This window comes from Brachyistius frenatus, unplaced genomic scaffold (assembly GCF_029030835.1).
Source record: "Brachyistius frenatus isolate BFR_SWC_R1_liver_20210118 unplaced genomic scaffold, ASM2903083v1 Contig_388, whole genome shotgun sequence".
NCBI classification, from domain to species: domain Eukaryota; kingdom Metazoa; phylum Chordata; class Actinopteri; family Embiotocidae; genus Brachyistius; species Brachyistius frenatus.
Window position 1 is genome coordinate 42,501 of NW_027210987.1, and position 13,987 is coordinate 56,487.

A 13,987-nucleotide genomic window follows, 5' to 3' on the forward strand; every position below is an offset into this window, starting at 1 on the left:
GGGCTGGGGGTGGGGTCAGGTTGAGGGCAGAAGAAGAAGGATAAAACTGAAAAAAACCAAAAGGAATTCAAAGTGGAAAAGTAGAGGACTGAAACAAACAAAACCATACACGGACCAATCGCGTCACAGTCTGAGTTTATGGCCAAAGTGTACAGCAAGTACACAATAAATGTTTATGTGTCAGCAGACTAGTTTATCTTATTAAATCATAACCAATATATCCTGAAAAGAAACGGATGATGTTTCCGAGTGATTCACCGCAAGTTTATTTTATCTTTAGCATCGGGAATCAATCCGTTCTTCTATGAGAACATTGGGCCACTGCTTATATCAATTCAATTCCCAATAGAAACCCTTCTTACATGTCAGTGTCACCCCCCCACACACACACAAATTTAATTCAAACAAATATAAAATGGCGATTCATTGGGATTAATTCCAATATACTCAATATTAAGCGGGTGAATTTACACACTGATACCACGCTGATTATTAAGACGAGTTGAGTACGTTTTGTGATTATTATGTATTCATATCAGAAAATGTGTGAAATTACTTAAACACACTGTAATTTAATATTCAAAACAACATAGTACAAGTTTATACTAATAATGTTCAATAAATGACCTGCGATGATGACCTTAAATGTGTAAAAAAAAAAAAAAAAAAAAAACATTCACAAAATCCCTCCATAATATTCATTTAACTCAAAGCCCCCCTCCCCCCTACCCCGCCCGCCCCCCACAGATTGAGCGATCTGTCGTTGACTAAGTGAGAAGCAGCGTTTGTCTTAAATCGGATTAGTATGAAGTGGCACCGCGAGTCCACATCGTCTGTCGCTGATCCGTACGACTGCTCGGTGGCATGTTCTCCGCAGCCGTCACACTCTTCAGGGTGAAACTGAAACAAACTCCATCCGGCAGGAATACAACAAAAATACAAAATAAAAATAAAATAAACGCCACATGGCCTCGTCTCCATCCCAGCTTTCATCCCCAAAATCTCATAAATGCTGGCACGTCTCCAGCTACTTTCATTTATCCACAAAAATATATTTCTTCTTCAGTCCTTTCATCTACCTTTATATATATATATATATATATATATATATATATATATATATATATATATATTTCGCCTCCACACACGCTTCCACTCCATCTTCCTTCTCTTCATCAGCTCTAAAAATACCCACACGCCGTATGAAAACAATGACAAACTGCTGATCGTCAACTCTTTTTTAGAAAAATGAGAAATCTCCCCGTTCTGTAAAGTAAAAAAAAAAAGGCCTGAAGTAAACACAACGCTTGTCAATGCTCGATTGTAATCTGAGCCATTGAGGTCACAGGGCTGGAAACCGTCAGCCAATAAGTAATTAGGAAGGTTCGGCTCACCGTCGAGAGCTGCTTAATTGCGCCGGGCGGACCGTCCGGTTGTGTCGGTGAAATCGGACAAAAGAAGACGGCGACGCGGGATGTTTTTGTTTTTTTCCCCGTCTGGTCTGATCCAACTGCTAAAGTGGCTCAAACTCTGGCTCCGGGCCCAGCAAGCTGACGTTATTGTTAAAACGCCGGCGCGATGAAGCGCTCGCCGTGGACTCTGTTTATGTCCGAGTGACTTTGGGAATCTTTATTCCCCCTCTCCCCCCCCCCCTCCTCCCATTTCACTGATTGCTCCGACCGTCCTTTCATCAATAAACTCCACCCGCCCGCCGTGACGTCCTTAAGTTAATTTCAGGATTGATATGTCCTACAGATCCAGTGTTTCCATTCCCGCCCGCCCACCCGCCAACGGGACCTCCCGCCCCCCTTTGAAAGACACAAGATACAAAACGTACTCATCGAACTCCGGTTACCTCAAGTAACTATTTATTTACGTAGTTCCTGTGCAAGGTCGCGCGCTAATTCGTCTGTTTCTCTGCGCGTGTTTCATTAGGGCGAGGCCTCGTAATAAAAAGCCTAAAATTCAGCTATGAATGTAGAAACCTCGACCTCAAGCTGCTGAAAACCAGACCAGAATATACATCTTTCTTTTTTTTTCTTTTTTTTTTAAACGCACCCTCGCTGTATCTACTGAAAGTAGGAAGGATGCTAATGTTAGCATGTTGTTAATGTTGTTCCCACAGACTGCATATAAAAAGTGTTCGTAGCTTCCGGCTCTGAAAAATGAAGCCGATGCGGAAGTGCCCTTAAACTGCAATACCACCGATGGCCACTAGAGGTCGGCTCCAAAAAGCCTCCGTCTCCATAGACTCCCATTCAACTTCTCGTAAAATTCTCAATCAATACAATTTCTCTGGTGTTGTTAGCTAAAGTCGCTCCTTCTGATTAGTTTTCTGGAGTTCCATCTGAGAATAATCCCTCATTCATCATTAAATAAGTTTCAAAAAGCCATTTTTGGAGGGGGGGGGGGTCTGTTTGATTGACAGGCCTAGTATCGCAGAGTGTCCAATCAGATCGAGTCAGATCCACCTCCCCCCTCGCTCGTCCAAACATGGTCACTTCCTGCTCCAAACCGTTCGGGACAATTCCGAACTTCAGGTTTCATAACGGCCGTCCACAAACCGACGGGTGACATCGCTGCTGGTCGCATCTCGGAGGGAGGAGGGGTGTGGGGGGGGGGGGCGGTGGGGTGTGTGGGGGGGGTTACTCACCAGGCAGTCGGTTCATGTTGACTCCCTGGGCGGACAGGCCGATGCCCATGTACCTGCACACACAAATGAGAAGACACTCTCAGTGCGGTTGTTTCTTAAACACGCATCACATTCAAACAGGCAGATCAGCTTCTTCCGAAAGCTTTGGAAAAAAAATTAATTAAAAAAAATACTCATCAAATACAGCTTATATTTAGATGAGTGTCAGGCAGAGGTAACTTTGAATCAACCGTCTTTGATCTCCTTTCGTTTTCTTTTTTTCTAAGCGCGTGGACTAACTCATCGCCGAGGGAACTCGGGAGAGAGAGTCCGAACATCAAGAGTATAAAAGCTCAGGGGTCAGAGGTGACATCTTAAGTCCGTCACACGAGGATAAGCGCTCGGCCCGCGTCATTTTCATGTAAGTAAGCTTAGGAAAGTCAATTGAACAAGTCATCAATGCTGTCGGTTGAATGTGTTTTAGCACATGCTGAGGTCATCACTTAAATCCCAGCAAGTAAGCATCTGGTCGGAGCTGCGTGGATTAGCCTCATTCACAAGTTTCCTGCTTTTTCAATTCAATAAAATCTACGATGCAAAAAGGATGAAGAAAGAGTCGCAGACGCGAGATCAGCGGAGGAGGATGAAGATGTTTTTGAGAGGAAGTTGTCAAATGAGTTTCGCAGTTTGCGCAAAGCCGTCTGAAAATAATCCCGTCATTAATTAGAAAATAAGCCTCAAAAAGACGTGTTTGATTGACAGGCCTGTGGTGCAGTCAGGTTTCTGCTATCGGTGGGGCGGGACGTAGTATCGTCGGGTTTCCAATCGTATCGAGTTAAATCCACCGCTAGCTCCTCCCCCCTTCAGCTCGTCCAAATATGATCACTTCCTGCTCCAAAATGCGCCGAGCAGAGATGGCGACGTGCCAAAAAACTCCGATCTCGAGGCTTCATAACGGCCGTTCAACAAACCGACGAGTGACGTCGCCGTTGGTTGCCGCTCAGCTCAGAAGCGAAGCTTTGAAATTTCAGTTTCGACTTTAAGGCTTGGTTTTACTTTGTTTAGATTTATTTCAGTCTTCTGCTCAGTTTCAGGGGTATATAGATCCAGTACATACGTTATTACAGTGGAACGACTCGTACAGCGTTTCCTGTCTCACAGGTTTTGTTTTTGTTTTTTTATCTGCCCAGTATGAATGGAAGAAATTAGTTTAATAGCGCTTGTGATGCGCTCATGTTGTGTCGCAACTTGCGCGTAAATTGCCTACGTCGACTCTGCTCAGCGGCTCGAGACGCAGGAAAGCTGTTTAAACATACCAGACAGTCCCGACTTCACAAAGACTCTTTCACAACGCAGGTTTGTTCTGCTGCTCAACTGGGGAGCGGTTAACATGATGCAACCTGACACTTTTCTTGGGGGTGGGGGGTGGAGGACAGTTTCAGCTCCAATCAGATCAGAAAGAAGTGAGTTTTGAAATCCAAACACACACGGCAAAGAAATAAAAGTGATCAACAACTTTATCAATCCCAGAAGATGCTCGCACCGTTTGACACTTAAGACCATCTTGGGGCAAACGATGCTGGATTAGTTCAATCTAATTCTAAATATTATTCTTCATTACACGCAAGACTTTTTTTTTTTTTTTTTAAAGAGTTTTGACACTTGTGTGTTGTTCACTATATAGTCAGATCACATGAGGACCTGATGAGGAGACGGTTTAGGGCTGAAAAGGTTTGAATATTGTGGGAAGAGGTGAAAACCTGCTTGACGGGAACATTGTTCTCCTTAAATCGGCTGAACACACAATTAAAACTAATACAAGGAAACGCCGGCAGTTACTGCGTCGGAATATTATTTTTTTTTAGCTTTTGGGGCGTATTGGAAAATGTTATGGGCGCGCACGGTTACCGCGGTAACGCACGTAAGGACCCCAAAAGCGCGCAAAAAGTGTTATCTGCTCACCCGTCTCGACCTTTGCTGACAATCTTGACTTCGAAGTAGTAGATCCCGCAGGCGGCGGGGATCGGGTGCGTGGCTCGCACTGATGCCGCGTCCTTGTGGTTCTTGCCATGGCCTGCAAACAGAGAAGCACAAGGTGAACAAACATGGTGGCATGAAGCTTGACGTTTTCCAATATTCATTTTAGAAGAACATGGGGCAAGTATTTGCTGCAAAGATGGTCTGAAAGAAGTTTCACTCTTAACTGCCTTAGTTAGCGCTTAGCAATAATATATATATATATATATATATATATATATATATATATATATATATATATATATATATATATTATTGCTAAGCGCTAACTATAAAATATAATATAATATATGATCATTTAGTTCTAATCTCTTTTTATTATATTTTTTATTGTCAAAGTTGCAAAAAAATAAAATCATAAAAGTGACGTAGCTGTGCAAACAAGCCATCTGTGATACAGGGGCTACATCTGCTGTCAAAATAAGAGCTTAAAACGCTGTTCACTAAATATTAATTCACCACATAAGCCGACTGTACGCACAAAAGGTCCGGTCTCTTATAGTAATTTAACACACAGTATTCCACGTTTCGACGAGAAGACCACATTTCCCAGAAACCCCGTCACTTCCAGTTTTCCAGAGAAGGAGCAGAGTCACGCTAACTGTAAACGAGGAATGTATTTTTATTTGTATTTCCGTTAGGTTTGCGTAGAAAGACTACTTTCAGCAGAGCTTCTGTTGACGGCATTTTTTGCGAATTTTTTTTTTTTTTTTTTAAACGGGATTTCTTTTTTTGCCAGGTTGTTATTTCCTAAAGAGTGATCTAAAGTTTCAGCGAGCCGATGTCAGAGGCCGGTGAACAATAAAGCCAAACAACTACAAGACGCTACTTTAGCTCAACGGGGTCGACGCTACCGTCCGAGGTCAAGAGCATAGCTTCTTTTTCAACAGAAAAAATATTACATCTGTTGATATTTTTGTTGAATAACTGATTGAAAAAGCACATTTTTTATTTTTTTTATTTCATCCTTCTTTTCCCTTCAAGGCTGTATTTGATAAATCCCTCTTAGTCGTACTTCATTTTCTTATAAGTCTTGCATATCCACATATCAGACTCTTGACGTGATGCATTGGGACCTACAGCAACAATTAAAATCTGGCGATCATCAGTCAGGCGCACGTTAAGCTCAAAAGAGGACTGATTTTCCTCCCCGCTGATCCAGTCTTCTGTTGCGACGACTCTCTCCTCTTACGGGATTATAAACGGCCATCGATTCGTCGCGCGGAGATAACGGGACTCTACGTCGGGCCTCGTGGTGCAGATGTAAACAACGGGGTCACCGGGCTCGTGCTTTGTGTCTGGACCGATTAGATTCACGAGTACAACAGTCATTACTGTCCGTCATTCTATATTCAGATCGCTGCTTACGCAATCCCTCGAGAGAGAGAGAGAGAGAGAGAGCGAGCGAGCGAGCGAGAGAGAGAGAGAGAGAGAGAGAGAGAGAGAGAGAGAGACTGCCGTGTTCGGTAGCGTGTTGTATAACTGCCTCCTCAGTAAGCATGTGCATCTCTTTCTGTTTCCGTGTAATCGCACAATTGACCGAGTTCACCTGTTGTGATACATAAAAAGTCTCTGAGCTTCTTGTGTGTGTGTGTGTGTGTGTGTGTGTGTGTGTGTGTGTGTGTGTGTGTGTGTGTGTGTGTGTGTGTGTGTGTGTGTGTGTGTGTGTGTGTGTGTGAGTGCGTGTGAAATGTTGAGAGGCTGTAACCTGTGTGTGTGTGTGTGTGTGTGTGTGTGTGTGTGTGTGTGTGTGTGTGTGTGTGTGTGTGTGTGTGTGTGTGTGTGTGTGTGTGTGTGTGTGTGTGTGTGCGAGAGACATGAGCCTCGGTCAACAACATACAGCCAGCCGGAGACATACAGGACACCACACGGTGACGATCGAATGCGCTAACGGGGAGAAACCGAGCTCGGTGTTCTGCTCTATAATTAACGAAGACACAACGCGACTTTCCCCCCCCAAAAAAACAAATGTATGTCACATCTACGCAAACACCCACTTTTTACACATTTGCATTTAAGATACGCACAATACGGCAGCTCATCGTAGGAAACGACAGCGTCTCCGACTCTGTTCCGGTTCCGTGACCTCACGAACGGCGCCACGAAAGCCGTCGTTGTTACGTGTTACATGCGTGTGCGACCGGCGTGTGTGCGTGCGATTGTCCGGTCCGATGGGCTGCAGCAACATTCGTATGTCTATTTTTAGACCCTCGATGGGGGCCAACAGGTCTCTTTACAAGCCGTGTAGATGGCAACTACTTTTAAGGACACCTTCAAAAAAATGACGAGACCCGAGTTCGAAAAATATAATTTTTCACAAAGGTGTGTGTGTGTGTGTGTGTGTGGGGGGGGGGGGGTAATCAGGTCATTAGCTGTCATATTTAAATAAATAAAAAAACAGGCCATTGTGTTTGTTTGGCGGGATAATTCAGACAAAGATATCCCGCACAGCTGTTGTGTGACGTCCAACCTCCTCCGACCGAGGGTCGAGGGTCAAAGGTCGAGGGGTCTGTGTGTGTGTGTGTGTGTGTGTTATAAAATCTATCAGTTCAATAACAGCAAGTTCAATAGAGGCCACGCGGCCGCGTGATGAACTCGTCTCGTCAACAACAGAGTGAAGAGCAGGATGATCCCCATCACGAATGGAGTTAGAGGATTAGATTTAGAATATGACAAAGTTATATCACACCAGTAGGGTTCACTTTAACCTCATCGTTGCCAATAGTTACCAACTAAATAAAATGTGTAATCAAAAATGTATTTCACATTGTGGGGCAAATGCGCTCTCAAAATATAAAACTTTTTCGTTAGCGCGATCTCCGTTTCCATGGCAACACACGGAGGTATGACAAAGAACTGGTAAAAAATGAAGTCGCGTCAGCAGACTCTTACGTAAATGTACACAATGTTTAGCAACGACCCTAGCAACAGAGAGGATATCCAGTCCATTTTAAATGCTCTCTAGGGATCGTTTCTGAAACTGAATAAATACAGCACATAGAAACACGAAACTGCTCAGCTAGCTCAGTCTGGTTGAAAAAATAAAATATCGATGGAGTCGTGTCATTTTTTAGATTTTAGCACTGTGTCGTGTTAAAAACCAAACCGGTTAAGCTAGTCGCCGTGACTATCCGTGGTGTTACGGTAAGGGTGCTCGGACCGACCAAAAAAAAACAACAATAAAAAAGAAAAAAAGACCCGATTTCGCCAAATAGGTCACATTTAATATAACAAGTAAAAACAACATAATACTGCATATTATATGAAATTCTATTCCAATTATATATTCCCATTGAGAAGGCGGAGTGATATTTCTAGTGATGAGCAGGGTGTGTGTTGTCACGGTGATCTGAGCACGTTTCAAATGTTCAGTTGACCAATCGGATGGCTGGGTCGGAGCTACTTGTTGAATCGGTACAGCTTGAAAGAGAGAATTAATGGCACTCAGACTAAAGGATTTTGCATTATTTTTTCACCTGACATCTTTTTCTCAAAAGGAAACCAAATTCTCCCTTTGATTGAAGGGATTAATAAATTGTTGTCTTTTGGCGTTTTCTTTTAACGTTTCATCCGTTCAGGAGCAATTTCGCATCTAAAAAAACCCCAAAACAAAACAAAAAAACATGAATAGAAGTGTCTGGGCATCGGGCCACGCGGGGCAAGGCTACATATTGCCTCGTGTTTGCGAGTACACAGATTCACTTTGTAGCTCCTGGTTTGGCCTCCCTTTAAAGCAGATTGTGCTCCACTGCAAACACCTTGACGCCGCGAGCCGCCTAGAAGATACGACGGCCTCGCCATTATCTTTCTGACCGTTATTATGAGCGGCAAAGCGGGGGGGGGGTTAGCTCAGCTCCAACTTAGAGAGACCGTCAGGAGACTCCTTGGTGTTACATTGAAATGAAAATCCAGAAAAAAAACCACGCACATTTCAGCTCAAATAAAAAGGAAGCATACACTGTTAGGATCTGGTTGTCTTGGTATAATGTGACAAAACACTCCCGTGTTTGTTCTCAACATTCTGCTGACGTGGCACAAATGCGACATAAGATGAAGGCCGCATGACGATTGCTTAAACCTATGACCCAAAAACTGTTATGTGGGGGTAACTTTAAGGAAGAATAGCTTGTTTACTGAGAATACCAACGAGCCAATACCAATGAAACGGTTACCGGGACTACAGATTTTCAGATATCTTATTAGACCTCTTGTCAGGTTTTGTTGCACCTGTTTGAATGGGACAAGTCGCACCTTTTCTTTCTTAGTTGATACACTGAAATTGAACCGTGTCTATTGACCTCCCGCTTTTTCAATGTGGAAACAATCCCAAGCACCAACCGACGGCGGCAGAGTTACCGTAACGGGTGCCGGCCTGTGACGGTTTCGGAGTCGGGCTTAACGACACTGCAAACGGGGAGAAAATGCAAAGCCAGGAATCAAAACCGCCGGCGACACAACAAAGTTTAAACCTCCCGAAAGTCACAGCCGACCTCCGTAGTTTTGCCTAATTTCAACCTTAAACTTTACCCCTTAGAAACAGGGTATCCACAAAACATGACCGTTACATCGGCTCCGAAACGTGGAACATAATGGTACTTTTCAGGAAATGTGATAATAAATTGATGTGTGATACGACAGCTCCTCACGTATCCAATTCAGCTTCAATGACAGTTGCAAAATACCATATTGATTGTTTTAAATCTAGCAGTTGAAAACATCCGACCTTGAAATGAAATGAAATACAGCATTAGGAGAAGTTAAACCAACCACACAAAAAAGCCAGAGACACACGAATGTAGATGTGTGTGACTTTTTAAAAAAAACGGAACTACGCAGAGATCCTTTGAACATTTCAACAAGCTTGTCTTTGAAAGAACAACAACTTAAACCAAACCAAACCAAAAATAAAAAAGGATTCCAGCGTCTGAGTATATGTTTGGATTGGCTCATAACTGGACTGGAGGTGGAGGAAGTATCAATTAATGTCCAAAAAAAACCCATGTTTTTGAAAGTTGAAGTGGTTTAAAACGGGTTATGCACAGCTACAGCAGGTCCAAGCCCGATCCTGGTTCAGTCACAAGAACCAAATGCATCCCAGAACCGGTAAATACAAAATAAGTCCAACTTCAGTTGCGTCACCGCACAAAAAATTAAATGCAGCCACAAGACACCTAAAAAAAACCATGGTGCTGAAGCCGTAACTCTGATGAGCACAAGATTTCTCACTTCTAAATTGAACATGACCTTTCGTTTTGACGGGTCATAAAAGTAGCACGATGTTTGATCCACTTGGACCGGTCCAAGGTGTCCCGAAGGCTCCGAGGGGCCGCTGGTGCTTGCTGCGATGAGCAATTAGGTCCTCGCATAATGAAACCTGAAAACCTTTGTCTCCATCCTCTTGGCACTCGGTCACCCCCCTTCCCCCTCCCCAAATGGATGGACGGACCCCGCCAAGGTTCCAAGGCACAGCCGGGGATTGGGAGAGGGTCCGGTACCCTTTGGCGACCTCAGGATTGTTTTGTTTTTTTGCAGATGATGTAGTTCTGTTATCTTTTCCAGGCTGCGACCTCCCTGACCTGACTGTGAAGTGGTTTTGGGTGAAGGGGGTCAGCTCCTCGGGATTCAGGCTGCAAGGTGCCCCCCCCCCCCCACACCCCCATCAGGAGCCAACATTAGAGGTTGAGTGTCTTGACCAAGGGCACTTTGTCATGTGGACAGGAGGATCTGGGCGGATGGAAACCACCAACCTTATGATTAGTGGGAGTTTGATAACCACCACTGAGTGAAAGGATGCTAAAAAAAAAAAATCTTGTTTTTTTATCCCGAAGCTCCGTAAAACTCCAGGTTTCTTCATCAAGGACCTGGTCGTCAGGTTTGAGGAGCAACTTTAAGTTCAGGGAGGCCAGTTTCTGACACTTCTTCTATTCTGTGTTGTGAATATTCAGCACTTGCTGGCTGCGAGTATCTACACACTCTCATTTCGTCTCACGGCAACAACAGAATGACTTGTAGTTTATAGACAAAGATCTATATCGAGATATAATTGTTAGCAGTTTTATAGGATTAACGACATTAGCTAACAAATAATATAAGCGCTTTCTTGGTCAAGACCAGATAATCAAGTGTGAATGTTGCTCTTGGACTGTTTTTTTTGTTTGTTGATTAGTGTGTTCATTTGCTGGTAAAAAATATGTAGATTTAAGATGCTAATAAAATTAGCTCTGCCACAACAATCGAGAAACAGTCCCGACACGTGTCGTAAAAATCATTTCCCCACATCCGTTCTTTGTAGAAATTAAACAGACAGGATAAAAAAAATTGTTAGTAATTGAGCTGTAATTCTCCTCACAAGTGTACTTTTTTTTATACTTTGGGTAAAACTGTTTCCAGTCTTTGAGCTACACAAAGCTAACCAGCTAACGGTAGCTTCATATTTCTCTCACGTTTGCATATTTATACACAAACATACACATTTTATGACATCAAGGAAGTGAATGTCTTAAAATGCTGCACTATTCCTTTAATGCCACTTGTCATTCACTTTGACTATTTTGATCATTCATTTCACTCTGAAATCAATCAGACATATGAAGTAGCAAATAAATAGTTGCCTAAACTTTTGTTTTGAAAGGTTCTATATAAATAAATCTTTATTTGCTTATCATAATGACATATGATAAAAGGATAATAGTGTTTATCGTACAAACATAATATAAAATCCACAGAGAAATGTCACATTTTCTAATAAAGTCCTTAAAGAGCTTAGTCATCGTGGAAGGTGCAGCTATGTCGAGTATATCCTAGAAATATAATAATACTTTAGAGGAGCCCAAACAACACTATACATATATATATATATTCATAAATTAACATTTGAATAAATCCAATAAAGCACAGACTTTCTTCGTGGACCAAAGAGGTGTTGTTTCTGTAACAGAGAAGATCACATCACTTGCTGTATTCATGCTAAGTCATTATGCCTGCTCATGTTTCTATCTGGATCGTCGAGACTGGGCAGATTCATCTGTGCCGGTGCACGTCGGGATTTAGGTAGACGCTGCATGGCCTTGAACAGAGAAAAAAATTGGCACACTGGTCAAAATAGCATCCAAACCACAAGGGGTGAGGGGGAACAGAGCAGGAGCTGGAACAACCGGCAGGGAAACAAAAAAAAGATCCTACACACTCCAGAAACGAGAACCTATTTATATGTCATCCCCTCAAACAATTGTGCAGTGTCACTCTAATCTCTGCACTTTTTTTTCCTTTCTACAGACATAAAAACTCAACGCCCTACATAACCTCAACGACAATACAATGATCCTCAAAAAAAATGTAAACACAAAAACAGATTACACTGGAAGGTATACGAAAACAAGCTCTATTTTGTCACCAACACAAATCAACATCCACGGATATGAATTTAATAGATAAATTGAATGTAGGCTTTTTTTTTTAAATTATTCAATTTGATCACTTTCACCAGCAAGGGGACCTGATCAATTATGCATTAAATGGTCTGTGGGGTTATATCTGGCTATCCACCTTAGACTGGATTTAAACAAATAGGAGCGTCCCTGCTATTTATAAACTGTAGGATCACAAATACAGCCTTTTTTTCTTTTTTTTCCAAATGCAGCTTTCTGTATCCTCTCATCCTCTGCACTGATGTAAAACAAGCCAACATGGGCCTTAAAAGTGTGGCCTTGCTAATGCATTTATGGAGATCTTTCACAGCCTTGACAACTGAGCTCTGCTGCTACTGGTAGGAAGGAAGGAGGTGGTGAGATGGGGGAAGGGGGAGGCTGCCCTGACATGTCGCCTGATGGAAAATATCAGGATTTCTTCACATAAGATGTCACCTTTGTTTTGATTTTTAAAGGGAGGTTGGATCAATTCAGCTGCTGCTGTTGTGGTTTAAAATGCCATAGAGGTTATTTTTTTTTACCGATACACCAGATTTATTGCAAAGATCGGTACATTTGGCCTAATGTGCTGCGCAGAGGGGCCTCCTGTCCTCACAGCAGCTGGTGCCTGCTGGAGACTGGACCTGAGGCTGTTGTTCTGCTCGGGGCACAGGCGACACACACACACACACACACACACACACACACACACACACGTGAATGGAGTTGGACCGGTTGCTTCCATGATTTACGAATTCTGGAGAAAAAAAAAAAAATACTTCCAGAACAGTGCACTCTGAAATCACGCGAGAATACACAACAAATATCAGTTGTTGTTTTGTTTTTTTAATATAGAATATATATGTATACATACATATATATTCTATATTGCTGCCAGCTAGAGTCCCCACCTCCCCCCCCCAAAAAAAAAACAACAACAACACAATAACCAGCATCGACGTTACACTACACAAGTTTGGCTCGTGTCCATCTTGTGTGCTGTTGTTTTTCAGTGCAGCGTTGGCCACAGCTCGGTGAGCTAACGTTAGCCACAAGGCTAACTGCTGTATTAGCATTAAAAGATGTAGCATTCGCGTTAGCCCCCCCCCGTTCAGTTTGAATACCATCCAGTTAGCTCATCGGCGTCGTTGTTGCTGCCAGTGGGCCTTCCCCCCCCCCCACCACCACCACCCTCCTCCCCTCTTTTCCAGCAAAAAAAAACAACAACTATGGAGGACGTCAGATATACAAGTCCAGCTTATTTCTTTTTTTTTAATTTTTTTACGGCAAACAAACAACGCCACAAACTGTAAATAAACAAATAAACAAAGAGGGGAGGAGGGGGGGGGCGTGCTGGGTGAAGGTGAACGCTCGAGACCAACTGTCAGGGGTTTATTCTTGATCATTTCCTGAAACAAAGCGAGGTTTAGAGGACAGGAGAGGCAGCTCAGACTAGATTTACCAGGACGACACACACACACACACACAGTCAACATAATCGCATACTGTGTGTGTGTGTGTGTGTGTGTGTGTGTGTGTGTGTGTGTGTGTGTGAGAGACAGACACCCCCCCCCCTCCCCCCTCCCCAACAACACACTGTCAGATCCGAGCTGCTCGTTGTGACCCCCACACGTTCACAGCCCCATCAGGGATGTTTAAAGCCGGCTCTCTGACCTTTGTAATGGACCCGCAGGTTGTTCTGTGACAGCCCGATGTAGCTGTACTTATCCTTGGGGCTCCAGGACCGGGGCAGCGGGGTCTCTTCCTCGTTCACAGCCGGGTAGAGCCGCTTCAGCCGCTCGCTCAGCTCGTGCTCCTGGTAATTAAAAGCAGGATCCCCCAACGGCAGGCTTCCCGCTCCAAGCTCTGCCATCTTCGTTTTGTTTTTTCCTCTCTCCTCGGGCCTCTTTGC

At 43.4% G+C, this 13,987-nt stretch overlaps 1 protein-coding gene across 3 annotated transcripts in view; it reads right to left on the minus strand.

The window, feature by feature from the left end:
• The window catches only part of ranbp10 (RAN binding protein 10), a 27,794-nt gene extending 13,846 nt beyond the window's left edge, over positions 1 to 13,948 (minus strand). For all 3 annotated transcript variants that reach the window (XR_011312303.1, XM_069724653.1, XM_069724654.1), the window contains exons 1-3: positions 13,750 to 13,948; positions 4,595 to 4,706; positions 2,654 to 2,706 (exon numbers count right to left, since the gene is read on the minus strand). Coding sequence is in view for 2 of the 3 variants with exons in the window: in XM_069724653.1 (XP_069580754.1) it covers positions 2,654 to 2,706; positions 4,595 to 4,706; positions 13,750 to 13,948 (364 nt within the window). In the remaining variant the exon portion in view is untranslated. The remainder of the gene's footprint in view (positions 1 to 2,653; positions 2,707 to 4,594; positions 4,707 to 13,749) is intronic.
• Positions 13,949 to 13,987: the final 39 nt, after the last annotated feature.